The sequence below is a fragment of the Mauremys mutica genome, chromosome 3 (genome assembly GCF_020497125.1).
Source record: "Mauremys mutica isolate MM-2020 ecotype Southern chromosome 3, ASM2049712v1, whole genome shotgun sequence".
Classification (NCBI taxonomy): Eukaryota; Metazoa; Chordata; order Testudines; family Geoemydidae; genus Mauremys; species Mauremys mutica.
Window position 1 is genome coordinate 150110206 of NC_059074.1, and position 27587 is coordinate 150137792.

The window sequence follows — 27587 nt, forward strand, 5'->3', positions numbered from 1 at the left end:
CTCGTTGCCAGGGCAGCATAACGGTTCTTCATCACCATGGTGAGTGAGTTGGGAGTAGGGGTGGAGCACTGCCTGCTGCCAGAAGTAACCAGCAGCCAGTATCCTCCCTGTACCAGAACCTTATCCTCCTTCCCCGGTGGCATGACAGCAGTCCTTTCTAGCTGGATAGCTTCCTCAACCTTGGAAGTCTTCATATGAATACTGTCAATGAGTTGTTTAATTACAGTTTTTCCATGCATAACAAAAAACGTTAGAACAGACTTGATAAAGGTATATTGAAACCTAATCATTTATCAAGTCTAAAGGACCTAGATAAAGCCTTTCAAACCTCCTGCCTAAAATATGGCATCTCAATTGGCCATCTTAATAAAGAGAAGTAGGTTTTCAGTGGTGCTGAGCACTCACAAAACCTCTGAAAACCAGATTGCTTTTTTGTGTGCTCCTTAATATACAATTCAGCGTCACATTTTAAATTTGCGGACATCACCAGACGAGCGTGAGACAAAGATGGGACGTGCACAACAACACCCAGTAATTGATCTGGGTACCTGACTCATGCATGTACACAGAGCTGTGTTGCCACTTGCTCCTGTTCTCTGTCTGGGCCAGGAGGGAGGCGAATGAGGTCAGAGCTGGGCTGAGCTTCCTGGATTTGGGGGAGCTGGGACCTCTCTGCACACAGCAGGCAGAGCTTCCAGCCCACCTTGCCTCGGAGGGGCCCCCTGAGGCTGAGCAGGATGCTCGTCTTGAGGGTCCCTGCATGCTGGCCTCTCCACTGAGGCTGCCTTGGATGGGGCTGGTTTAGGAGGCAATAACAATGGGAGTTTTTGCCTCACTAGCAATGGGATTGAGCCCTCCAATTCATTTCCCAGTCCCCGTGGGACCCTCAGAGCTCCACCCAGTCTGCTCGGAACCTTACTGGAAAATTGCATGGAGCAAGTGGGCTCCGAGCCATGATCCAGCCACTCGTCACATTAATGCTTAGTACAGATCTAGTGCTTTCCTGCCAGGGATCTCAAAGTACACTGTAAATTGAAGTGGATATTGCCATCCCCATCTTATGGAAGGGGAAACTGAGGCACAGAGCAAGGACATGATTTGCTCAGGGTCACCCAGCAAGTCTGTAAAAGAGCTGGGAATAGAACCCAGGAGTTTTATCGCTCAGTCCCTCTGCTGTAACCACTGGCCCAAACTCCTTTTCCAGCACATGTGTGACCTATGCCCTTCCAAAGTATCCTGCTCCTAGGCTGCAATCCTGCTCCCCAGGAAATCAATTCCCTAGCTCCCATGGGGGCCAGGTGTCTACATGCTTCCCTTGGACTGGGGTCTGCTTTGCAGGGGGCTTTCCCCTGCCTGGTGGCTGGGTCCCTGGGACACTGAGTGTGGGCACAAAGCAGCCTGGTGAGCACAGGCCCTGTGCAGGGCTCAGCCAGCTTTAGGAGCCAAGCGTATTTGGCCTTTGTGGAGCTATAAATGAGTCAAGGCCACTTTGCGGTGTGGCCCATGACCTGGAATATGGTGAGAGGGGGCAGGGCCCATGAGCCATGGGGCTTTCTTGCCGGGTGCAGCAAAGCAATCCAACTGCAGAGAGTGGCTGGGCAACCCGGGAGCATCTTCCCCAGGCTCTCTGCTGCCTCCTTGCCCCATGTGCAGCTTTGCCTGTTCCCCCACTCCTTGCCCTATGTATTGCCCTGCCTGTTACTGCTGCTCCTCTCCACTTGTTGCTCGCCCCCTTGCTGCCCTGCATGCTGCCGCCCCTCTCCCTGCCCCTTCTCTTCCTGAACACCTGTTGCTTGGGCTGTTGCCGCTCTCCACACCCCTCTTGTGGGTGCCTGGGCTGTTGTCCCCCATCCTTGCCATAGGTACCACCCCCTTCCCTGCTCCGCTTGTTGGAGTCCTGGAACCCAGCTCACCATCAAGTGACCCAGCCAGATCATGGCACTCAGGTCTCTCCAGACACTGCCGGATCCACAGCAGGGAGCAGAGAGCAGCTCTTCATGGCTCCAGCCGCAGCTGCTGCTCTTCACGCCCCACTTAGTGGAAGAGGCCGGTTACTACAGGTAACTGGACTTTTAGCACAGCTAACTGGATGCTGACAGGTTCCCTTTTTACCAGACATTCTGGCTGAAAACCTGACGTGACTCTATTGCCAACTGTGTTATTTATTAGCAATCCCAATGGGCCCCGCACTTTGCAAGAGTTTTCCTTCAGGAGCCTGTGGAAAGCAACAATATGCAGTGAGACAGAAGCAGTTTCTTCAAAACAAAGCATGGTTTATTTGCTAAAAGATTCACATAACTCAGAGAAAAAGATTTAAGATAACAGACTTCTGTGCATACTGTGTCACCTATGCTTGACATTCCCTTCAAGCCCCTATGTAGACATGGGTTTGCCTTGGTGTCCGCTGTTCTCTTGAGGACCAAATTACAGTTTGTTTGCTGCAGATCCCTCACTCCCAGTCAGTGTCTCTGGGTCAACCTGCAGCTGCTGAAAACTTCCCCCACCCCTCCTTTTCTGTAGGGCATGTCTTTTAATAGACCAGTGTTTTGATGTTCAGATTCTCAGCCTTGGCAAACAGTCACATTGTCAGGGTTGGAGCTGAGAAATCCCTCTTCATGGCTGTAAATGTAACTATTATCAGAGGGGTAGCCGTGTTAGTCTGGATCTGTAAAAGCAGCAAAGAGTCTTCTGGCACCTTATAGACTAACAGACGTTTTGGAGCTCCAAAACGTCTGTTAGTCTATAAGGTGCCACAAGACTCTTTGCTGAATGTAACTATTGTGTATGAGGGGATGCTTCTTATCTAGGCTACTGGTTATCCTTTTCTACTTTCCTTCTCTACAACCCCTCTTGACCTAACTATGCATTCAGGCAAGGTAGTATCACCCAGATAAACTGAAAGGCATATGTTAGTAGTAAAAAGTAATACAAATATTTTCCAATCCTCCATACTTATGGAATGGTAATTGCTAGAATCACTCATCCTTCCTTTTTAAAAATTGATTCTATATTTGCTTTTCACCAATCTTCTGGCAGTACACTTTGCTTGACAAGTTATATAATTCTGGCTCTATTTAATGTTTTTTTCTAGTTGTGTCCACACCAGCTAATACAATGTTTAATTTCTCCTCATTGTATAATATAATGTGGCTTTAAGTGCACATCCTTTTTAATAAAATATTTCTTCAGATCTTTGTTGTGCACATTTTCTCTATTTAGCTGGAGCATCTGTAATATTAAACAAGACAATGTTTTTTTTAAAAATCTGTTAAATTGTAATCTGCCCCTATTGTGGCATTCCTTGTTGACACTAGAAAAACACTCCCCACTGAATGTAAAAATTGAACAGGATTTAAAATCAAATGTATGTCCTTTGGATACCAAAAGATGTTACTAGATATTTCTTTGTATACATACTGCAGACTTAAGATAGCTTTGTAATTGGACAGCAGTTTATGATAATTAGAGGATCTCTTAGTTAACAAATGTATATCCTGTTTGCATTTTTAAATCTTAATTTGATCAGGCCAATTTTGATGAACTCTGGAGGAAATTTGTCACTTATTCATCTGGTGAACAGCTGTTTGGATTACCTGTCACAGACTATGAAGTTTTACATAAAATCAGGTAATGGAAAATAGAGCTATCTTCAAGAACATGTTAAGTATTTTAGAAATGCTGGAGTGAAAAAGGGCATTTGTATAAAAGTATATGTACTTATCCCATCATTTCTGGCAGACCTTATGTGGTATAAAAGAGCAGGGTTCTTGCAACTCTTAGCAGAGGGAGGAGCATGAACTGAAGTATCCAAAGGAAGATGAAGACCAGCTGTGGTCTGGAATTAGAATGGAGTTGGAGCTGCAGAGTCATGGCTGACTGGGTGCTCTGTCCATGGAGTGGGACTGGCTGGAAGTAAAACTGTAATTGGGCTCTAACGTGGTACTGACTGGAGCCAGGAAGTGGTGTTTCAGTTGGGGAGTGAGGAATGACCAGGGTCTGGAGCCAGGCAGCAGGGACTAGCTGGGGAGTCAGAGATGGAGACAGTCTGAGGGTTTGGGGAATTGGTATGACTGGGGAAATGATATAAGTATTACATCTAGTCCAGGAAAAAACTTTGCATGCCTGTCACAGAAAGTGGAGAACAGTATTCAAGCTTCCTCTGGATGGCTCACAGAGGTTTTTGCAGCTGTAGGTTAAATTAAAAAAAAACAAAACAATCCACGAAGGGAGATTACAACACAGAATCTTTGTTGACTTGAAGGTAGGATTTCATAGCACAATTTAAGAAAAGATACACCATTAAACATATCTGTAAAACCCCAAAGTATTAAAAACCATAGCAATTGAAAACTAAAGTTACACAACCAATTCTGCCACTATTCTTAACACTCAGTAGATATACATAGATCATTTAACACCCAAACAACTTTAACTTTGGCCCTGTATCAAAATCCATAGGATCAGATCCTCAGTAAGTGTGAATCAGCATAGCTCCTTCGAAAGATCAGGTCCAGAAACTTTAAAACCTTACCCTTATTCATACAATTGTTCTAAAAAGTTGGCTTTCATAGAATTCTAATTATAGTATATTGAACTCACTCATTTCTCTCTGTGTTTGCCTGTATGATATTTGTACAACATTGTATTGTATAGTCTTCTATTTACTCATTCCTTTATGTTGGAATAATATGAGAGCAAGGTATTTTGTTTTTATTTAGGTTACTCTACCTAGATAAATATCTTGGTATGATATCATTTAAATATAAATATTTCTTTGTAAGTCAGTCCTCCAGCTTTTTAATAATTTTTGTTAATATTCTGTGAATTCCATCCAATTTATTGAAAATTTTCTGGTATTGAGACAGCCAGAACTATATACAGTATTCCAACGGTTCTCCAACTTCTGCTATATAGAAGCAGCAATCATCCTGGTCCATGGTACAATGCCTGTACAAAGGCAGCCCAAAATTAATTAGAAATTCTATTAATATAATCTTGCAAATTCATGTCAAACCCATTGTCCCCAGCTAAATCCATTTCTGCTATACCTATTTAAGCATTATTCTATAATTTGATAGTCTTGGACATCCCCCTGCCTCTCATATTCCACAGCCTTTTGGTCAGAAGTTCATTTATCTGGCCTTTCTATACAAACCAGTTAATCATTTCCTCCAGGTTCTTAAACCATTTCAGGAGGGGAATATTAAAAGAAATCTTCAAATAAAAACTAATATGTGGGCAATACGGATCTTATTAATATAACTTTTTTCCCCTCCAAATTAGCAAATGTAACCTAGGGCTTGTCTACACAGGGGGGTTAAACTGGGTTGAGTTGAACTAATATAGTTTGAAAACACTTTCATGCACATAACACCATTCATTGTAATGCACTAACTGCATTTATCAAAATCTGGAGTCCTCTTTCAAAGTGAACTAAGTTTGTGTTAGTTCAGTTTATTGTTTATGTGCATGCATTGCTGCTGCACACTACTTTGGCAGTCCTCCAACTGCTATCCCATACTGCTTTGTGGGCAACCATCACTGACTTGTCCATTTACCTGTGTGCGCTCCACTGCTCTGGTGTCAAGTTGACTGGATGTCCCCATTTGCTCCTTAATTAAATAATATCTGCATTGCTTGATATTGCCTTACAACATGCCTTGAGCAGTTGCTTGGAGCTGTACTGAGACCCTTGATCTTATTCACAATCTGGGAAGAAGCATCAATGCAGGAAGCTCTTGTGGCCTGGCACCAGAATAAAGATCATTTTGTGTACATTGCTAAGCAGGCGTCCGTGAGGTGCCAGAACCAGATCACCTACCAGTGCAGAATAAAGACCAAACATCTCAGGAGAACATACATTAAAATCAAGGATACCAGGAAAGGTCCAGCAGTGGAAATGTGATCTAGCCATTTTTGAAGGAGCTGGACACAATTTTGATCCATTACACCAGAAGTCGGCAACCTCCGGCACGCAGCCCATCAGGGTAATTTGCTGGCGGGCCGTGAGATATTTTGTGCTGCCCACCGCTTCCCGCAGCTCCCATTGGCTGGGAATGGTGAACCGCAGCCACTGGAAGCTGCGAGGGGCCATGCCTGCGGGCAGTCAACGTAAACAAAATGTCTCGCAGCCTGCCAGCGGATTACCCTGATGGGTCACATGCCGAAGGTTGCCGACTGCTGCATCTCACCACTACTGAAACTTGCCTCCCCCTCTGCTGTCCCACTCCAAGGATGAGCAGCAAGAGTCATCGGAGGATGAACATGAGGACCCTACTGAAAAGCTGTCCCCAGCAAGCCAAGATGTGTTCAGGACTCAGAACCTTGTTGCCAGGTAGAAAGCGATCCTGATTCCTGCCATGTAGGAACTGAGCATGATTCCTAGCCAATTCCTGGCCTGAAATACAGGCCAGAATTGAGGAGACAAATCCTATTGAGGAAAACTTGTCATGTATCTATCTGTCTTTAAAATGTATTATTATTATGCTATACTGCCATGCTACCTTCTGTTCTGGATGCCTAACGGCCACAGTCATTTTAGGCAGATATGAACTAGGAACCTTTATGAGTCTCCAGCCCCCTCAACTCCCTCCTTTGCCCCATACATTTTCCTCCCCCCACCAATACACGTTTTCAAAATAGAAGCTGCTCATGCCAGAAAACTGACCTGTCTCATGTTAAAGCCCTCGACCATTTTGAAGCCCGCACCATGACCTATCTGCCTATGTTCCTTTCCCCTCCCCACATCTGTGCTGCCTGGTGAACTCATGCCGCAGTATATCAGGCGCCACTGGCCCACGCCCTCTCAGTTTCTTCTTACCGCTAGAGCACAGGCATCCTCTGCAGCCTTCCTTGCTCAAGTACTGATCCAAGAGTTTGTCGGGCTGCCACCTTGTCGTCCATTCATACGTTTGTGTTGCAGTACGCACTGATCCAGCAGGCTCGAGATGACGCTGGCTTTGGCAGATCAGTGCTGCAAGCTCCATGACGGTGAACTCTGAGGCCACCTCCATTGATACTGCTTGCGAGTCACCTAGAATGGAATTGACATGAGCAAGCACTTCAAAGAAGAAAAAACGGTTATCTACCTTTTATAACTGTTGTTCTTCGAGATGTGTTGCCCATGTCCATTCCATTACCCGCCCTCCTGCCCCTCTCTCGGAGTTGTCAGCAAGAAGAAACTGAGAGGGCATTGGCCAGCGGTGCCTGATATACCACAGCTTGAGTGTGGCACTCTGGGGGGCACCACAGCTGGCCCTATGGGTACCACTAAGGCAAAAATCTCTGGCGGCCACGCATGTGAGTGCACACACACCTAGAATGGAATGGACATGAGCAACCATCTCGAAGAATAATAGTTACAAAGGTAAGTAACTGGTTTTTATGTACAGCATCACCTAGTGGCTGAACAGTATAGTACAGTTTAGCATTCTATTACATCTCCTCCTTAAAGTTTCTACATTCCTATCATTTACAAAATGTATACTTAGAAGAGGCTCATATACCAGAGAAGTGTACCTTCTGTCAAAAATTGAAGGGAAGGACAAGAAAGAGCTGTGAATTGAAGCTGAGGCTCCTGATGACGGAGAGTTCTCTGAGACCAGCCGCTGACCCTAGTCCTGGGACTTCCCCAGAGCAACAATCCCTGATGCAACCATCAACATCCATAGGACATCAAACTCTGGTGGCATCAAAGAGGAAATCTACTGATTCCTCTCACAAAAGCTCAGAAAAGAGGGCTACAGTTTCTCAGACTGAAGAATTGACCAGGAGAAAGAGATCCCTGGCAAAATCAGTGACCTTGGTACCGACAGAGCTGCAGCGCAGTACCCATGAGACATTAGGCTCCTCAAGTACCAGCACTAAGCTTAAAAAACAGAGGGGCAAAGCTAAGTAGCATCAGTGCCATCTGACAAGAGAAGTGGTAGAGACCAGAATACCTCTTCTAAACGGCACCTCTGGAGACAAGGAAAGCTGCAGTACTGAGCACTTCAATCAGAGAGACCTCTTCTGGCTGATCATCAGACAAAAAACTACAGCTACCACTGACTCCTTGATATTCATTGGCCTTTCTAGGCAAACTTTGTCAGTACCAATTACCACGGCAGTACCACAGGAATTTCATTTTTCCAAGGACCTCTTGGTTTCAGAGAAACTGGAATCCCTGCTGCTCAGTACTGGTGGTATGGTGCGGTACTGACCACATCTCGGTCTCTGGAATTCTCTATGATACTAGGACACTCACCACCAGCCTCTTTATCTGCTCGACCTCTATCAAGTGAAAATGAAGAGGACAATGATAACTTAACTTTGGTCTAAGTGCAAAGTTTCCCAGGGCAATGTCAAGGGACCAGTCACCTAGAACCATGACAGGACTGACAAGGCCACCCACTTGGTATGGATATTTTTGGGTACCATCAGCCATACCCTTCACACCATCCCAGTGGCTGTACTGGGAGCCATGGGCAGCCTATAGACACCAGACCTCCAAGACCTTGAGTGTCTCCCATAGGGATAGAGGAAGATGATCTCCCTCAGCTTCCATTTCTAGACTCCCTGATCCCCAAGAGGAGACCTTTGAGAAGCTGGACGCAAGGCTGGATCAAGAAATTACTCCAGCAATAAACATTTCATCATCCACTCCAGGTGAAGCCATGATGCCTCTTCCACCATCTACGGCACGTGACATTGAGCAATTTTTTGACCTTGCTAGGAGAGTGATAGACACACTTCAGACCCCCCTTGAAGAAATAAAAGAGTAGCAAAACAAGCTGTTGGACATCCTCCATACATCCTCACCAGCACGTATTGCATTCCTGATCCACAAGGCCCGACTAGACCCAGCCACGGTCATCTGGCAAACATTGGCCATGATAACTCCCACATGCAAAAGGGCAGACAAAAATATTATGTACCCTCTATGACTGTGGACTTTTTATTTTCCCAACCATCCCCAAATTCCCTTCTTGTATACACTGTAAACACACGTGGCAAATAGCACCATGCTAAATCAACATGCTACGACAAGGACTGGTAATGACTCGCCTTATTTGGCAGGAAGTCATATTCATCAGCAACCTTACAATTTCAGATTGCTAATTATCAGGCCCTTATGGTGAAATATTATATCAATTATGGAAAACTTAATGCCTTTATTAAACATCTCCCAAATGATCAAAGAGAACAGTTCCAAGCCATCATTGCCAAGAGCCAGTTTCTGGCAAGGACAGCAATACAGACTGCATTAGACACTGGAGACACAGCTGCCTGCTCCATATCAGTGGCAGTAGTGATGAAGAGAGCTTCCTGGCTTCACCTTTCCATTCTCCCAAGAGAAGTCTAAATGGCCATGGAGGACCTTCTATTCAAAGAATCCAAACTCTTTGCAGAAAAGACAGATGCCTCACTATGCACGCTGAAGGACTGAAGAGCCACATTATGCTCTTTGGGGAGCTACACACCAGCGCAAAAAAGACAGTACAGTAAGTCACAGACATCACAAAGATCCCGACCAGACCAGTTTCCTCCATCTCAGAGACAATACAAACCCCAGCAGAAGAGACAACAGGTGCAGAAATGAAAGCCTACGGCTCCCCAAACTTCAACTGTGCAGCCCTCAATGTCGAAACATCAATTTTGATACATTGGTTGAGGCCCCAAGCAACCATTGCCATCATCAATTGCTGCAAAACTCGAACCATCTACAACCCTTTGGACACTGCCTTGTCCTTTTTCAACAAAACTGGGAAAATATAACATCAGACAACTGGGTACTGGAGATCATCTCCAATGGTCATTCAGTCCATTTTAACTCCCTCCCTCCCTCCTACCCATCCTCCCTCCCTGCCCTCTTCAGGGACTCTCCTCATGAGAGCCTGTTAAGTCGGGAAATAAATCATCTCCTAAACCTCAGTGCTATAGAACCAGTTCCAAATGAACACAGAGGGAAGGGTTTCTATTCCAAATACTTCCCAATATTGGAAAAAAATAGAAGATGGAGACCCATTCTCAATCTGAGAGCACTAAACAAATATGGAAAGGCACAAAGATTCAAGATGGTTACATTAGCAGCAATAATTCCATCTCTAGACAAGGGAGACTGCTTCTCAGTCCTTGACCTACGAAGATTCTCATTTTCACATTGTGATTCAGCCATCCTACAGAAGGATCCTCAGGTTCACTTTTGGTCAAGACCATTTTCAATACAGGGTACTTCCATTCAGCCTGTCATCTGCACCCAGCGTGTTCTTGAAGGTCCTATCTGTGGTAGTGGCCTACCTTCACAAATCAAGAAACATGGTGTACCTGTATCTAGATGACTACCTACTCAAGGCATGAGCCTTTGATGACACCCTAGTGGCCACGCAAAAGACTACAGATGTATTCAAACAATGGGGACTACAGCTGAACACTCAAAAATTGACTTTGACTCCTGGACACCATCTGGAATTCATAGGAGCCTATCTTGATGTAGTGAGGGTCAAAGCCTTCCTCCCACTACACAGGTTCAATACCCTAACTGTCTTAATAGACAACATTCAGACCAGCCCTCAGATCTCGGCCAGAAATTGCCTCCAACTACTTGGGCACATGGCGGCAGGCACCTTTGTTATAAGTCATACAACACTTCACATGCATTGCTTTCAGGCATGGCTCAAAACGGTATTCGCACCAAACAGAGACACATTGAATAAACAAATTACTGTCGACAGTCAAAGTCTCTCTCCGAGTGGTGGAAAGATCCTCAGAATGTCTGCACAGGGTTCCCCTTCACACAGCCACCTCCAACATTGAAACTGACAACAGAAACATCTTTACTGGGCTTGGGAGCTCATCTAGACAATCACACAATTCGGCCCCCCATAGAATCAATGCTCCGTATCAACCTGTTGGAGCTCAGACTGGTCAGGAATGCTTGTGCACATTTCCTACCATTGATCAATGGTGAACATATAAAGGTTATGACAGACAACATAGCATGAATGTTCTACATAAACCACCAGGGAGGAGCGAGATCACCATCCCTTTCTGCAGAGGCAGTGAAACTGTGGAATTGATGTATTCGGCACAGCATCATTCTATCAGTAGCCTACCTGCTGGGTGTACAGCATACCTTAGTGGACACCTTTTTTGCTTTTTTTCCCTTCTGTTTGCAATCTTTGTTGCTTTTTTCCTCTTTTTCTGTTCTCCTCTGGCATTTGTTTACTTCTGACACCATGTCATGCTTCTGTACCAGATATAGACTGACTACAGAACTGTCTTCTGAACAAGATACGCACCAGATACATTCAGTACAAGAGCCTTTAATGTTCTGCCTGTATGGTTCAAATAAGATATGGTGCCACAATGGCACCTAGTGACCGAACAGTATAATACAGCTTATCATTCCATTACACAAGTGGCCTTCCAATAGCTTCATTAACCAGGTCAGCAGAGGATGTGCTGGGTCTTCCGGGGTAACCAGAGAAATCGTCACACCATTAATGTCCACAGGGAGAAAATTGTCCTTTCTCCATTAATTTAAACAGTACTGAGTTTCAAAAAATCCTAGCGACATGCATCCTTCCAGACCATCTTGAAATTATGTTTGTAAACCTGCTATGGTGGTCAACCAGCCCTTGGAACACCATGGAGAAATACCCATACCTTTCTGTTTATTAATTCTGAGCCTTGGTGTGTGTGTGTGGCAAATAATAGGCACATGTAAGGCCATCAGTTGCCTTACTACAGTTTGAGAACCCCATGCAGGCAAAGTCATCAATAATCTCTTGATCATTACCATGGTTTGTAAACCAGTGCAATGGTACCTTATGTATTGCATCACACGCTTTTGTGACAATGGCCTCAACAGTTCACCGTCCTATACCTATTTGGTTGGCTGCAGACTGGTAGCATTCAGGGATGGCAAACTTCTATATGGCAGTAGCAACCCACTCTTCTACAGGTAAGGGACATCTCATGTTGGTACAGTGCTGCTGCAGTTCTGGTACTAGTTCAGCACATATCTCCACATATCTTGGAGTAGAAGTTGCTCAGCGTTATCTCTTCTTCCTCATCGTCTTTTGACTTCCTCTGCTGCTGCTGCTGCTGAAATTCAAGCTTCTGTTGCTGCCACATCATCTGCATGGTGGTGTACTGGGCAAAGTCCAAAATCAAAGTTATTGAGCTTCAAAAGCTGAAATACAGCCAAAGTAGCTTTTGCATATTTGTAGTCGCCAGCACAGTGTTGTGGAGCATTGTTAGGTCCATACTGACCAACAGCAATTTGAAAATGGTGTTCGTCTACCCAGAAAGGAAGCATGTGATTTTACCCCGCTGGGCTTCTGCTATTCATCCCACAATGCATAGCGAGAAAAATCCCAGAATGCACACTGCTGAGCAGCAAAGCAAAGGACCATAGGATATCCTCAGAGAATGCTATGTGTTTAGTACACAGCAAGCTGCTACCATGTGAACACAATGATACAATTGAAAGAGGGCACAGCTGACTTGTGTGCATGCTATTAGTGCGGCTTGCCTGTTGCATGTGAACTAATGCATCAAATCAATCTAATTTAACCCCCAACATCTCCCCCGTAGACAAGCCCCTAATTAGTCTACCTGAAACTTTTGCAATATTGTTATTAATATCAAACAACTTGATTATTGGGCTATTCGGATTAGTACTTCTCATTGTTTTATTACTTGATTGCTGTCATTGTCCTCTTTGCTAGAGTATATAGAAGGCACAGCTTTCTATCCCCAAAGGCTTGCATTCTAAAAAGATTTTAGTTATTCTTCTGTACTCATAATAAATTAGCAGAAATTATTACACCATCTTTCAGTAGCTGATTCTAATGGTTGATATGTTTTTTATCTTGTAGGAAGGAGCTAGGATTGCTTCAGAAATTATATGGATTATATGATACTGTAATGAACAATATCAGTGGGTATTATGAGATACTTTGGACAGATGTAGACATTGAAAAAATTAATGCTGAACTTTTGGACTTTCAAAACAGGTATTTTTCCTAATATGAACTTTTTAACAGGTTAAATTTGAATATAAATAATGATAACTGTGTTACAAATAACTTAGTATCTTTAAAGCATCTTGATATATATAAATTTGAGGAAATTTGTTAATGGTGTTTGGCACAGGGTGACTGGCTCCTTTGAGGGGATATGAGTCCTAGCCCCAACTGTTACTAATAAGGTGACTCCTGGCTGAGGTTGTGGGCCTAGGTTCAGGTCACACGAATTTGCGTGTCATCCTTGCGCAGGGGCCATGCTAATCTTCTCTGTATCGTTCCAATTTTAGTATATGTGCTTCAGGTCACAACCTGAAGATTACCTGTTCTTTATAAAGGCCAGCAGGAGCTTAGTGCTGGAAAACTGTAGGGGAAAGAACCAAGTTTTTAGGTGATTCTCAGACAGATGACTTAGAGAGTGAACTGTAGGGAGTAGAAAAGCTGCTGCAGAAATCCCTGGGTCAGGGAAAGGATGGGGAGGGACTGAGAGAGATGAGGGAAAAGCCGCTTGGAACAGTAAACAATGTTGGATGAACTATATATTTGGGTATTTTGCCCAAGTTTTCTGTTTAATCAATAAACTGTGCCCAGAGACAAGGACCCACAATAGACTCTGGTGTGACATTGATCCTACCTGGACTACTGAACTAGCTCACTGGTTTATAGTATTGACTATAAGATTAAAATTTGGAACTCTCTTGAAACATTATATACTATTCTTAAAATATATAGTAACCTAAAATAACTTGAGATATGAACACCTTTTACAATAGGTGTTCCTGTTATATAATTAGTGGGTGTACTATTGCAGTATTCTTGAAAAATTAAAAATATTTTGATACTTTGAAGTCTAATGATGATTAAGTCATAGTTTGCTCACAAAAAAGTTTTCTAATTTTTTAAATTTATTTTATGTTTAATGCTTTAGAAATTAGCTTTAGTATTATGTGAGGAAATATAGCATGGAGGCTGGGACTAGGTTTATGGGACAGAGTAGTTTTTTTTGTTCAGCATAGCTTCTTTCCTCATTCATCACTAATAACCTTAATGCCCCCCTCACCCCCGTGGAATTTGGAGGCAATCCAAAGTTGTTGCTGGAGGCTCCAGGACTATGCCTTATCCTTCAGCTCAGGCTACCAGATATACAGTCTCTGGTGGCATAATAAATTGGTGGTTCAGTTTCTCCTGTGCACTTTGTTTTATAACTTTAATTTGTATTTGTTGTTCTGCAGCAATAATTTATAATCTTTCTTCCATATTCTCCTTCTTCCTTGGATTGGGTATTTGATAGTGTGGTGGTTTCTGTCACCTGGATCTGTCACTGCTGTGCCTCCCTTCTGGGATTCCTCTGCCCACCCTGCTCTCCCACAAACATTGGGCTAAATCTAAGTGGTGTTCCTTATGTGAGGCAGCATGTACTGGCACTACAGAGGGCAAATTATAGCCTGCCTGTTCACAGCTAGCCAAACCTTGCATAGCCAGGGCACAAGTCTCAGAGTTGAACGGATATCTCAGGACATCACCTTCTCCCAGGAGCTGTGACTCCAATACAGAAAAGCGTGGATGTTCTGAACATTTTGGGAAGAGGAATGAGAAGGATGTTATCTGTCTAACCAGAGAGTAAGTCCAGCATCAGAACTGGGCTGGAGTAGAAAACCTCCTGAAAGGATTCAAAGTCATATCTCTATCCCACCCCGGTATTGAAGTGGGTACTTAGTTCCCTAAGGAAAAAGCAGGGCTCCTACAAAGCCCTTTTCCTCCCATGATGAATCAGGATTCTTATGATCTTCAGGGGTAAGGTGAAGAAATGGGTTTTCTTCTTCATGTGTCCTCTGCATATTCCCACTCTTTGGATATGCACCGACTGGTGCAGTTGAACGGTGCAGGCTTCTATTAATAGTTGTTATACCAGCACTTGATAGCATGTAATGTAGGGTCCATACAGGTGTCTGAAGAACAGTACTCCTCGGGTCCAGTTGATATTTCTACAGCAAAGAAAGACTTGGATAATGATCGGTCTCCACGCTCTCTTTCTTACAAGAAGAGGAAGTTAGATGACCCCTTGGTAATGATGCCTCCACCTCCCAGGACACCTTCTGGCTCTCCTAGAAGAACGTTATCTCCTGTATCAATATTAAGAATACAATGTTAAGAACAGGCTCAGATCCACATTCAGAGGAAGATCAGCATTGGCCTGCTAAACCCAGGGTTGTGAGTTCAATCCTTGAGGGGGCCATTTAGGGATCTAGAGCAAAAATCTGTCTGGGAATTGGTCCTGCTTTGAGCAGGGGGTTGGACTAGATGACCTCCTGAGGTCCCTTCCTACCCTGATATTCTATGAATTTCTGTAACTTTATCCAATGACAGGATCTTTGTTAGACACAGACTATTACAAGCATGTGTACCCCCTGACTCTCACATAATACTGGACTGGGCAAATTGGCAGGACTGGCAAGTGCCTTCCTGGATTCCTTGGCCTTATTGATCAGCTCCGGGCCTTCCATACCAACCTTCTTCCAAAGTCATGTCTCTGGTTCATCATCAAACTGGAGATGTTTTTGCGGGTCCACAGCATTCAGATCTAAGTTACACAGATTCAAAACTCCCAGACTTGAAGGAATATTCAGATCTGAGATGTTTAGATCCTACATTAATGGATCTGATAATGAGAGAGAAGTCCCTTACTCTAATTCAAGATGTTTTATATGATGAGGAAGTTGAGGTTCCTGTACAGACAAATATTTTGCACAACCAAGACCTTATGGGCATATCCTCTCCAGACAAAAACATTTGAATAGCCTAAGCTGCTTCACCATCTGAGGATGCCATTCAATTCCAAGAATTAGTCAGCAGAATGGTTTCTATGTTGAAATTGCCTTCGGTTTCATTGGAGGAAACTTTGCATCCTGTTTTTGACATACTTGAAAATACTTCTTCAAACAAGGTTTCTCTGCCCCTTTTGAATGGTTTATGGCAATCAGGAAATCAAAATGGAATACCCCATCTTCTTGACAGCCTATTGCAAGAAAGATGGATAAGCTTTACTAGATTCCGTAAGAAGGGACCAGGAAAGGAAAACAATACAGCAGTAAACAGACAATCCAGGACGTCTTTGGAGAGTGTTGGTCATAACTTCCAGGTGCAAGTGCTGGGGGAACCAACTAGGGGTCGTACTCCCCTTGAGCTGCTGCTCACCAACAGAGAAGAATTGTTAGGGGAAGTAGAAGTGGGTAGCAACCTGGGCACCAGTGACTATGAGAGGTTAAGGTTAGGGTCCTGACAAAAGGAAGAAGGGAGAGCAGCAGAATACAGACCCTGGACTCCAGAAAAGCAGACTTTGACTCCCTCAGGGAACTAATGGGCAGGATCTCCTGGGAGACTAATATGAAGGGGAAAGGAGTCCAGGAGAGCTAGCTGTATTTTAAAGAAGCCTTATTGAGGGCGCAGGAACAAACCATCCCGATGTGCAGAAAGAATAGCAAATATGGCAGGCAACCAGCTTGGCTTAAAAAAGAAATCTTCAGTGAGCTTAAACACAAAAAGGAAGCTTACAAGAAGTGGAAACTTGGACAGATGACTAGGGAGGAGAAAAAAAATATTGCTCAAGCATGCCATAATCAGGAAGGACAAAGCAAAATTGGAGTTGCAGCTAGCAAGGGATGTGAAGGGTAACAAGAAGGGTTTCTACAGATATGTTAGCAACAAGAAGGTGGTCAGGGAAAGTGTGGGACCTTACTGAATGGGTGAGGCAACCTAGTGACAGATGATGTGGAAAAAGTTGAAGTACTCAATGCTTTTTTTGCCTGTCTTCACAGACAAGGTCAGCTCCCAGACTGCTGCACTGGGTAGCACAGTATGGGGAGGAGGTGAGCAGCCCTCAGTGATGAAAGAACAGGTTAAAGACTATTTAGAAAAGCTGAACATGCACAAGTTCATAGGTCTGGATCTAATGCAGCCGAGGGTGCTGAAGGAGTTGGCTGATGTGATTGCAGAGTCATTGGCCATTATCTCTGAAAACTCGTGGCGACTGGGGGAGGTCCCAGAAATTGGAAAAAGGCAAATATAGTTTCCATATTTTAAAAAGGGAAGAAGGAGAATCCGGGGAACTACAGACTGGTCAGTCTCACCTCAGTCCCTGGAAAAATCATGGAACAGGTCCTCCAGGAATCCATTTTGAAGCACTTGGAGGAGAGGAAGGTGATCAGGAACAGTCAACATGGATTCACCAAGACCAACCTGATTGCCTTCTATGATGAGATAACTGGCTCTATGGATATGGGGAAAGTGGTGGATGTGGTATATCTTGAGTTTAGCAAAGCTTTGGATACAGTCTCCCACAGTATTCTTGCCAGCAAGTTAAAAAAATATGGATTGAATGAATGGACTATAAGGTGGGTAGAAAGCTGGCTAGATCATCAGGCTCGATGGGTAGTGATCAACGGCTCAATGTCTAGTTGGCAGCCGGTATCAAGCAGAGTGCCCCAGGGGTTGATCCTGGGGCTGGTTTTGTTCAACATCTTTATTAATGATCTGGATAATGGGATGGATTGCACCCTCAGCAAGTTTGCGTATGCCACTAAGATGGGGGGAGAGTTAGATACAGTGGAGGATAGGGATAGCGTCCAGAGTGACCTAGACAAATTGGAGGATTGGGCCAAAAGAAATCTGATGAGGACAAGGACAAGTGCAGAGTCCTGCACTTAGGACAGAAGACTCCCATGCACTGCACCAGGCCGGGGACCGACTTGGTAAGCCGCAGTTCTTCAGAAAAGGACCTGGGGATTACAGCTGGATATGAGTCAACAGTGTGTCCTTGTTGCCAAGAAGGCTAATGGCATTAGTAGGAGCATTGCCAGCAGATCGATGGAAGTGATTATTCTCCTCTATTTGGAACTGATGAGGCCACATGTGGAGTATTGCGTCCAGTTTTGGGCCCCCCACTACAGAAAGGATGTTAACAAATTGGAGAGAGTCCAGCAGAGGGCAACAAAAATGATTAGGGGGGCTGAGGCACGTGACTTCTGAGGATAGGCTGAGGGAACTGGGCTTATTTAGTCTGCGGAAGAGAAGAGTGAGGGGGGATTTGATAGCAGCTGTGACAGGGTCAGGCGAGATGGCTACAGGAGAGTGTTAGAAGGCAGATATATTAGTCCCAGATTAAATAGATCCCTTTTCCTTGGGTAAGATAACAGGGGCAGTTCCAGAACAAGCAGGAACTTGCTGGAACCAGTTAAGGCAGGCAGGCTAATTAGGACACCTGGAGCCAGTTAAGAAGAAACTGCTAGAATCAATTAGGACAGGCTGGCTGATCAGAGCACCTGAGTTTAAAAAGGACGTCACTTCAGTTTGGGGTGTGCATGCGAGGAGCTGGGAGCAAGAGGCACTAGGAGCTGAGAGTAAGAAGGCATACTTCTGGAGGACTGAGGAGTACAAGCATTATCAGACACCAGGAGAAGGGTCCTGTGGTGAGGATAAAGAAGATGTTGGGAGGAGGCCATGGGGAAGTAGCCCAGGGAGTTGTAGCTGCCGCGCAGCTGTTCCAGGAGGCACTCTAGACAGCTACAGTCCACAGAGCCCTGGGCTGGAACCTGGAGTAGAGGGTGGACCCAGGTTCCCCCCAAACCTCCCAACTCCTGATCAGATACAGGAGGAGTTGACCTGGACTGTGGGTTCCACCAGAGGGGAAGGTCTCTGGGCTGTTCCCTGACCCACACGGTGGATCAGCAGAGACTGTGGGGATTGTTCTCCTTTCTTTTCCCCACGCTAGTTGATGATGAGGTTATCTGAGTAAAACAGCAGATTTGAGCCATGAAAGTGGCCAAACTGAGGGCTGCCACGAATCTCTGAGGTGAGCAAATCCACCAATAAGTGCAGGACCCACCAAGGTAGAGGAGGAACTTTGTCACACAGCCTTCAACTACCTGAAGACGGGGTTCCAAAGAGGATGGAGCTAGGCTGTTCTCAGTGGTGGCAGCTGACAGAACAAAGAGCAGTGGTCTCAAGTTGCAGTTGGGGAGGTCTAGGTTGGATATTAGGAAAAAGTATTTCACTAGGAGGGTGCTGAAGCACTGGAATGGGTTACCTAGGGAGGTGGTGGAATCTCCATCTTTAGAGGTTTTTAAGGCCTGGCTTGACAAAGCCCTGGCTGGGATGATTTAGTTGGGGTTGGTCCTGCTTTGAGCAGGGGGTTGGAATAGATGACCGCCTGAGGTCTCTTCCGACTCTAATCTTCTATGATTCTATGAAGGGTTTTCTTTCTTTCATGTACATTCTCCACCTAATTCTCAGGTAGAGGCTTCGACAACGCAAATGTCAAGATTAGGATAATTTACATTCTACTGTCAGTGACAGAGAAGGGAAAAGACTGGATTCTTTGAGAGGGAAGCTATTCTCATCAGCTTCTCTAACTAATAACCCATTATAACTCGATCCAGTTTCACCTGTGGGACAAAATTTCTCTGTTCACCACAACCCCTCTGATGACCACTCCAGAATGGCTAATGGCCTCATTAAAGAGAGAGATTATGTTGCTAAACTGAGGGCATCCTTTGATGTCTCGTACACATCTTCAAAATTGGTAGCAATAACAATAACTCTCAGAAGACATGCCTGGCTACCTTCCTTTTCTCTTCCCTGGAAACGAAGTCTAAGGTCACCCTTTAAGAGAAGATTTCCTGCACCTCTTTTCAGATACCAAAGACAGAATTACCAACCTTATTCTTCTATGTCATCATCATCCTATTTCAAGGGTAGACAGTGCTACTAGCAACAACAACCCTCTACTTTTCAGTCATATGACAGATGCCCATTTAGATCCAAGATGAAGCAAAAGAATTTGTCCACCACTTCTTCTTACTAGCAGTTAGTCTGCAGGTTTGACATGATGTTTGAAAGTAGCAAACCAACCTTGGAGTCTGTTTCCCTTGCATTTGGAGACCATTTAGGCCAATGTTACACCGAATAGCTAAAGATCACCACTGACAAATAGGTTCTGGACACTACAAAAATGGTATATTATCCAGTTAGACACCCTCTCCCCAAACCAACTGCCCTCTCCATCCCTCTTCAGAGACAACTTCTTACAAGTTGGTGTTAAGAACTGAAATCAACTATATACTAATGGTGGGATCAATATAGGAGATTCCAGTAAATCTCAGGAATCTGGGGTTTTACTCCCACTATTTCCTAATTCCAAAGAAAGATAGAGGTCTTCATCAGATCTAATATAAATAAGTGCAAAGGATTCACTTCAGAATGTTAGCTCTAAGTTCTATTATTCCTTCATATCCAGTCTAAATTGGTTTACTCCTCTCAGTCTCACACACCTTTGTTTTGCCATAGGGCAGGACCATTTGCAATACAGGCCTTTGGCTTTTCCTCAGCATCCTTAGTCTTTACAAAATGTTTATCTGTAGTGGCAGCTTTTCTCAGAAGACAATGGATTTTTGTGTTTCTGTATTTAGATGATTGGCTCCTAAAAGCAGCTTTAGAGGAGAAGCCAAAAAAGGTCACATAATTCACATGCTCTGTGTTCCAAAGTTTGGGTTTCTTAATAAAAGAGAAGAAATCCTTGTTGACCCCATCACAGAATGTTCTATTCATAGTTGCTCAGGCCGATTCCAAAAAGGGCTTACCTTTGGGAGGAAAAATTCCTGAAAATAAAATGAACCATTTAATCTCTACTTCAAAGTTCATCTCAGAAAGTAAAGTTCTTTCTATTATTAATAAGTGGATGGCATCATCCACATATGTCTTGCCTTATGCAAAATTAAGGATTAAACCACTTCCTCACTGCTTGGCAAAGAGCTTCAGACTGGGGTGCGGGGGGCAGACAAAACAGACACCCTGGTCCTCCAGGTTGGGCTTTAGGCACAGGGCTAACAACCCTGTCCCGTAAAAAAACAAAATATGTTACGGAAACAGCGATGGAGAAATCGACCATTACTGTGTGTGATAGCCTTCAGGAGTCAATGACCCATATGACTGCCAGTGGTGAAAGCCGAAAGGAAGCCACTGGCATGCAGACTGAAGTGCTCAATACCAAGACAAAAAACAGACTTGGTTTGTGGAACATACGGACAATGTATGAAACAGGGAAGCTAGCTCAAGTCACAGCAGAGATGAGACACTACAGCTTACACATTCTGGGTGTCAGCGAGAGCAAATGGACAGGATCAGGAAGATTAACAACAGGCTTGGGAGAAACAATGACAGTGATGAAGAAGTAAAGGACAAATTCTACCTTACACTACAGGCAGAGTTAGAGAGAGTACCTAACTATCATCATGGGAGACCTGAATGCCAAGGTCAGTAAGGACAACACAAACAATGACAGAGCAATAGGAAGACATGGGTATGGCACCATGGATGAAAATGGAGAAAGGCTTGTTGATTTATGTAATATGAATGACCTAGTCATTGGCGGAACCCTATTTGAACATCATGAAATTCACAAGCTGACATAGTGTTCTCCAAATGGCAGAGATAAGAATCAGATTGACCATATCATGATAAATGGCAAATGGCAACGCTCACTGACAGATATGAAAGTGAGAAGGGGTGCAGATGTTGGCAGCGACCACCACCTTGTGACAGCCTCCATCAAGCTAAAACTGAGAAGTGTGGGTCCACCAAACAAGGGACATAGACATTATGATATTGACAAGCTAAAGTCCCTTGAAATACAGAAAGCCTTCGTTCTGCAGTCAGCGAACAGGTTTCAAGCACTTGCAGACCTTGATGAAGAGGAGGGGAATGCAAATGAGGAGATCCAGAAGAAGTGGGACAAAGTAACAGCAATTTATAAACAGAGCATTGAAGCCTGTCTAGGCTACAGGCAGAAAAGAAGGAAGGAGTGGATTACACCCAGCACATGCAATGCCATAGAAACCAGACGAGCTCTGAAGAAAAAAGTTTTAGATATAAAATCCCAGAAGCTAAAGGACAAATACCACGAGCAGTATAGCAAGGCACACCGGAAGGTCAAACGCCTTGTGAGAGCAGACAAATGGCATTTTGTTGATAATCTGGCAACACAAGCAGAGGATGCAGGTGCTCGTTGTGAACAAGGAACCATCTACAAAATGATGCGGCTTATCAGTGGTAAACGGCAGACACCGACAAATACTCTCATCAGGAACAAACAAGGACACCTACTAACAACTGAAAAAGAACAAGAAATGTGCTGGACAGAGCATTTCAAAGAATTGCTGAACAGGGAGCCACCTAAAGACGAAGCAAACATCCAGGAGGCAGAAGATCTTGATATCAACACAAACACCCCAACTAAGGAAGAGATCATTCAAGCCATGGGTTACTCACTGGAGAGTCCAACAGATCCTTTGTTGCTGCCTATGCCAGTGTCGTTTGTTACTGTGAGGCTGGGCTGGGTTTGTCCCATACATGCCCTGATGAGGTGTGAACTGCCACTCTGTTCTTGGAGAGTTTTGCCTGGGCTTGTTTTAAGCCATGAGGACACATTTTCAGCCTCATAACTATATACATGAAATTACAGTCTATAACATTACTATAGCAACAATGCTCAGTGTATCATGAGCCTTCTGAAAACACCCGACATGACAAACTTTGCATTGGATACCACACAATCATATTATAAGGATGAACATTAGGGTGCAGGGTGTTCCCTTGAAATACAGAGTGTCACAATAACTTAAGTCACTCAGGGATGTGAATAATCACATGGCTGAGCAATGTAAGTTATACTGACCTAAGCGCCGGTGTAAACAGTGCTATGTTGGCGGAAGAGCTTCTCTCGCTGACATAGCTATCAGCTCTTTTGGGAGGTGGAGCAATTAAGCTGATGGGAGAGCTCTCTCCCGTCAGCATAGAGTGTCTTTATCAGAAGAACTTCTCTAGCACTTCTAGTATAGATGTGGCGCCAGATTGCATTCATGACACCAGTCATGCCTCTCTCCCTTTTACGCTCAGTGTTATAGAAATACTGTCACAGGGTACCTGGTCCCTGTGAGTAGAGCTGGACTAAGCTTCCTTGTGTCAGAACAGGTGAGCCCAATCCAGACAATTAAAGGTGGTTGGGCTATACCTGAGGCTTTAAAGGGCGGGGAATGAAGGAGGAGAGGGTGATTGAGACTGGCTGTGCCAGCTAAGTCCAATGGTGTGTCTCTGGAGGAAGGGGCCAGGTGGCTGGGAAAACAGCCGTGCGGCTGCTGCTCCACGAAGGGAGGACAGCTGATTAAAACTGAGAAGCTGTCAGGAGAGGAGTGCCAGAGATCCCTCTGAGGAGTGGCCCTGAAATCTGAGACAAAGGGCTTGGCTACACTTACAATTTGCAGCGCTGGGAGTTACAGCGCTGGTCATGCAGCTGTGTAGGGCCAGCGCTGGAGTGTGGCCACACTGACAGCTACCAGCGCTGCAGTGTGGCCACACTTGCAGCACTTTCCAGCGCTGTATTGAGAGGTGCATTGTGGGCAGCTATCCCACAGAGCACCTCGTCCCGTTTTGGCGCCGTTTTGGCGCTGAGTATTGTGGGAAGGGGAAGGAAGTGTGCGGGTCATTCCGCTTCCTGTTTGCCAGCGCCCCGTGGTGCATCGCTTCACATCCCAGCATTCACTCTTTCCGGCAGCGTTTGGCGCCATTGTGAGTGTCTTTCTGTTACTCTCTGTGTGAATCGCGATTTCTGTGGCAAATGGAGCCCGATCTGCTGAGGACTCTGCTGATGAGTGTCACCAGCACAACACGTTTGGCAGTCGAGCTATTCCTTCAGCTCCAAAGTGACAGTGAGGAGTCCGACGATGATATCAATATGGATTTGCCTGCCGCGTGTGACACTACAGTGCTCGTGGCATTCACGGAAATGCTCAGCACCGTTGAACGCCGCTTTTGGGCTCGGGAAACAAGCACTGAGTGGTGGGATCACATCGTCATGGAAGTCTGGGATGACGAGCAGTGGCTGCAGAACTTTCGTATGAGAAAAGCCACTTTCATGGGACTGTGTGCTGAGCTCGCCCCCACTCTGCGGCGCAAGGACACAAGATTGAGCGCTGCCCTGACGGTGGAAAAGCGGGTGGCTATTGCAATCTGGAAGCTGGCAACTCCAGACAGCTACCGGTCGGTCGGGAACCAGTTTGGTGTGGGAAAGTCGACCGTGGGAATCGTTTTGATGCAAGTTTGCAAGGCAATTAATCGCATCCTGCTAAGAAAGACCGTGACTCTGGGGAGCGTGCAGGACATTGTGGATGGCTTTGCACAAATGGGTTTCCCTAACTGTGGAGGGGCAATAGATGGGACGCATATTCCTATTCTGGCCCCCCCCCCACCTGGCATCAGAGTACGTTAATCGTAAGGGGTATTTCTCTATGGTTCTCCAGGCGCTTGTGGATCACCGCGGGCGTTTCATTGACATTTACACAGGCTGGCCTGGAAAGGTGCATGATGCACGCATCTTTCGTAACAGTGGCCTGTTCAGGAAGATGCAGGCAGGGACTTTTTTCCCAGACAGGAAGATCACAGTAGGGGATGTCGAAATGCCCACTGTGATCCTTGGAGACCCCGCGTACCCGTTACTGCCTTGGCTCATGAAACCCTATACAGGGAAGCTTGACAGGAGCAAGGACCGGTTCAACTACAGGCTGAGCCGGTGCAGAATGACTGTGGAGTGTGCTTTTGGGCGTTTAAAAGCTCGCTGGAGATGTTTGTATGGGAAGCTAGACTTGGGGGAAAGCAGCATCCCCGCGGTTATAAGCGCTTGCTGTACCCTCCATAATATTTGTGAAGGGAAGGGTGAAACATTCAGTGAGGCATGGACCACCGAGGTTCAAGTCCTGGAGGCTGAATATGCACAGCCAGAGAGCAGGGCTAATAGAGAGGCCCAGCACAGGGCTACAAGGATTAGGGATGCCTTGAGGGAAGAATTTGAGGCTGAAAGCCAACAGTAATGTTTGCTGCCTTGCATGGGAGTGAATTGCACTGCTTACACTGTTATTCTATTATCCATAATAATAATATGATTTGTAGTGCCTCTTTCTTTACTGGGCTAAGGTATCTTTCACTATCTGCTATAATAAAGACTGTTTTCAAAGCCAAGAATTGTTTTATTGAAAAGAAAAAAACTTCCTTGACAGACGGACAGACACACAACATTTCATGAACACAAGAGGGCAGGGGTGTGGGTTGGTGAACTGTACAGTCACAAGTTTGCATATGCCCTGTCTGGATTGCTGTTTAATGAATCCTGCACTTCAGGGTTCATATACTGCATGGTGATGGGGGTTGAATGCAGAGGGTAAGGGTGGTGGTAGGTATCAGGGCTGGTTGGGGAACGTACAGGTGTTGGAGGCAGCTGGTGGTGGTAAGAACCTGGATGCTGGGGAAAGGTGGTTTGAGCTGACATTGGGGCACAAGGCACAAAGGACGGGGCGGGTGGGGGAGTAGCACGGTAGTGCTCTGCTTGCATGGCAACGAGTGACTCTATAGACTCCGCTTGGCGCTCCAGGATGCTTAGCAGCCGCTCCGTGCTTTTCCTCTTGGCCACTGCATTTCTCTTGCGTGTCCTGCTTTCTTTCTCTCGCCAATCCTTCAATTCCTTACTCTCTCGAGCAGACTGATTAAGAACAGTTTTCAGCATGTCTTCTTTGCTCTTTCGGGGATTTTTTCTCAAATTTTGAAGCCTCTGTGATGTTGAACATCTGGGCAGTCCAGTAGTCAAGGTCACTGTAGAAACAGAAATGACAACATTTAACACGGGCAGCATTGTATCCACTATCTCCAGACATGAATTGTTACACTGAGGGAGTGAGTTCTCATTTAAGCATTCTTTTCCCCACACGCATAACACAACAGAAGCCACGAAATGGTGAGTGAGGAGTGCTTACTTATATGGTGAGAAGTGGGGCTTGGGTGATAGAGGGGAGCTGGTTGCTTCGGGTAATCTGGAGTGCTAGAGGGGTTGAGTGAAGATGCAGATGCAGGGGTGATCTTATCTCCCTATCTCTTCACTAAAGAGTCTCCCAACATTTTTCACAGGACTTAATCCTGGAAGATGTTTCCCTACTGCGAGTCACTAGGGAACAGCGGGGGGCTCTTTTAGAGCAATGTGGATTCCGCCCGGGACCCTATGCGGCTTGCCTGTGTTCAGAAATGGTCCCCCCACCACTGGCAGAAGAGTGGCGCGGACGCGTCACCGTCACTGGGACAAGGGACACAGTGGCTCTGCCTATAAACCTGCGCAGGCATATTGCCCACGCTCTGGATGAAGCTTTTGCTGAGATAACTGAAGCAGATTACCGCGACGTGATAGACCACATCAACGGGCTATTCCACATCTAGAGGCTGGCATGCATGCATCCATAACCCCCCCTCCTCTCCAGAAACATTTCACCCAGAAAATAAAAGCCGCTTACCGGTAACACGCTCCTCTGCTTGTCCTTCTGCAACTGCTGGCTGCTGCGATTGGGTACTTTCCTCCTGGCTTGAGAAGAGCTCCTGGCTGCATGCCTCCAGGGAATCTGCGGTTTCTTCCCCCATCCCAGGAGCTTCACTCGCGGTTTCCTCTCCCACCCCCGCCGCCTCCTCCTCCTGTCCCCCAGCCTGCTCAGAAGTGTCCATCGTTATCCTGGGATTGGCAGTGGGGTCACCCCCAAGTATCTCATCCATCTCCCTGTAAAAATGGCAGGTCGTGGGAGCAGCTCCGGATCGTCGATTCCCCTCTCGGGCTTTGTAATAGGCACTCCGCAGCTCTTTAACTTTCACCCTGCATTGTACTGCGTCCCGATCATGGCCCCGATCCAGCATGGCCCTTGATATCTGATCAAAGATATCGTAATTCCTACGGCCGGAGCGCAGCTGTGCCTGAACAGATGCCTCACCCCAAACACTGATGAGGTCCTGCAATTCACCAGTGCTCCATGCTGGGGCTCGTTTGCCGCGTGGAGGCATGGTCACCTGTAACTGATTAAAACTGATTGCACTCCACACCTGGCTGCAGCAAACAGGAAGGGGGAGATTTTTAAATTTCCCGGGGCATTTAAAGGGCGGGTCACCTGAGGCAAGAGCAGTAGAGTGCAAACTGATGTGCAGAGTGGCTGAACAGGAATTCTGGGATAACTCCTTATTCCCTGGAGGACAGGTAAAGCGCTGGTGAGTGTCCACACCTGCTGAGCAGCGCTGGATCACCAGCGCTGCACTCCTTATACCCCTGCCGGGATGGGTTTTCAGCCAGCGCTGCAACCAGGGAGTTGCAGCGCTGGTTGTGCCCTGCAAGTGTGGACGGGGTGTTGTTGCAGCGCTGGAAAGCCTCCACCAGCGCTGCAACTTGTAAGTGTAGCCAAGCCCCTAGAGGTGATCAAAGGAGAGAGTTAAAAGACTGTTTTCTGTTTGTTTACTTTCCTGTTTTAAGAAAATAAACCATCCTCACCGAGATTAGGAGTGGCAGTGTGTGCTTGGAAGCTCGGAAGAATCGCGACACCCTGCGACAAATACATAGTGATCAGCTAAACTAAGGCGCACATATGGATCATAAAAATATAACCAAAAATTCTTACATTCATCACACACCTTGGAAGGTGTTAATACTGGTTTTATGACCCATTACGAAAATGT

At 45.5% G+C, this 27587-nt stretch overlaps 1 protein-coding gene and 1 non-coding gene across 2 annotated transcripts in view; one reads left to right on the forward strand and one right to left on the reverse strand.

The window, feature by feature from the left end:
- The window catches only part of DNAH8 (dynein axonemal heavy chain 8), a 594173-nt gene that overhangs the window by 292606 nt on the left and 273980 nt on the right, over positions 1-27587 (forward strand). The window contains exons 34-35 of the mRNA XM_045010583.1: positions 3527-3627; positions 12864-13001. Of these exons, the coding sequence (XP_044866518.1) occupies positions 3527-3627; positions 12864-13001 (239 nt within the window). The remainder of the gene's footprint in view (positions 1-3526; positions 3628-12863; positions 13002-27587) is intronic.
- LOC123367719 lies at positions 13218-13319 on the reverse strand. Its single transcript, XR_006578605.1, has one exon. It is a non-coding gene; the product is annotated as a U6 spliceosomal RNA (small nuclear RNA).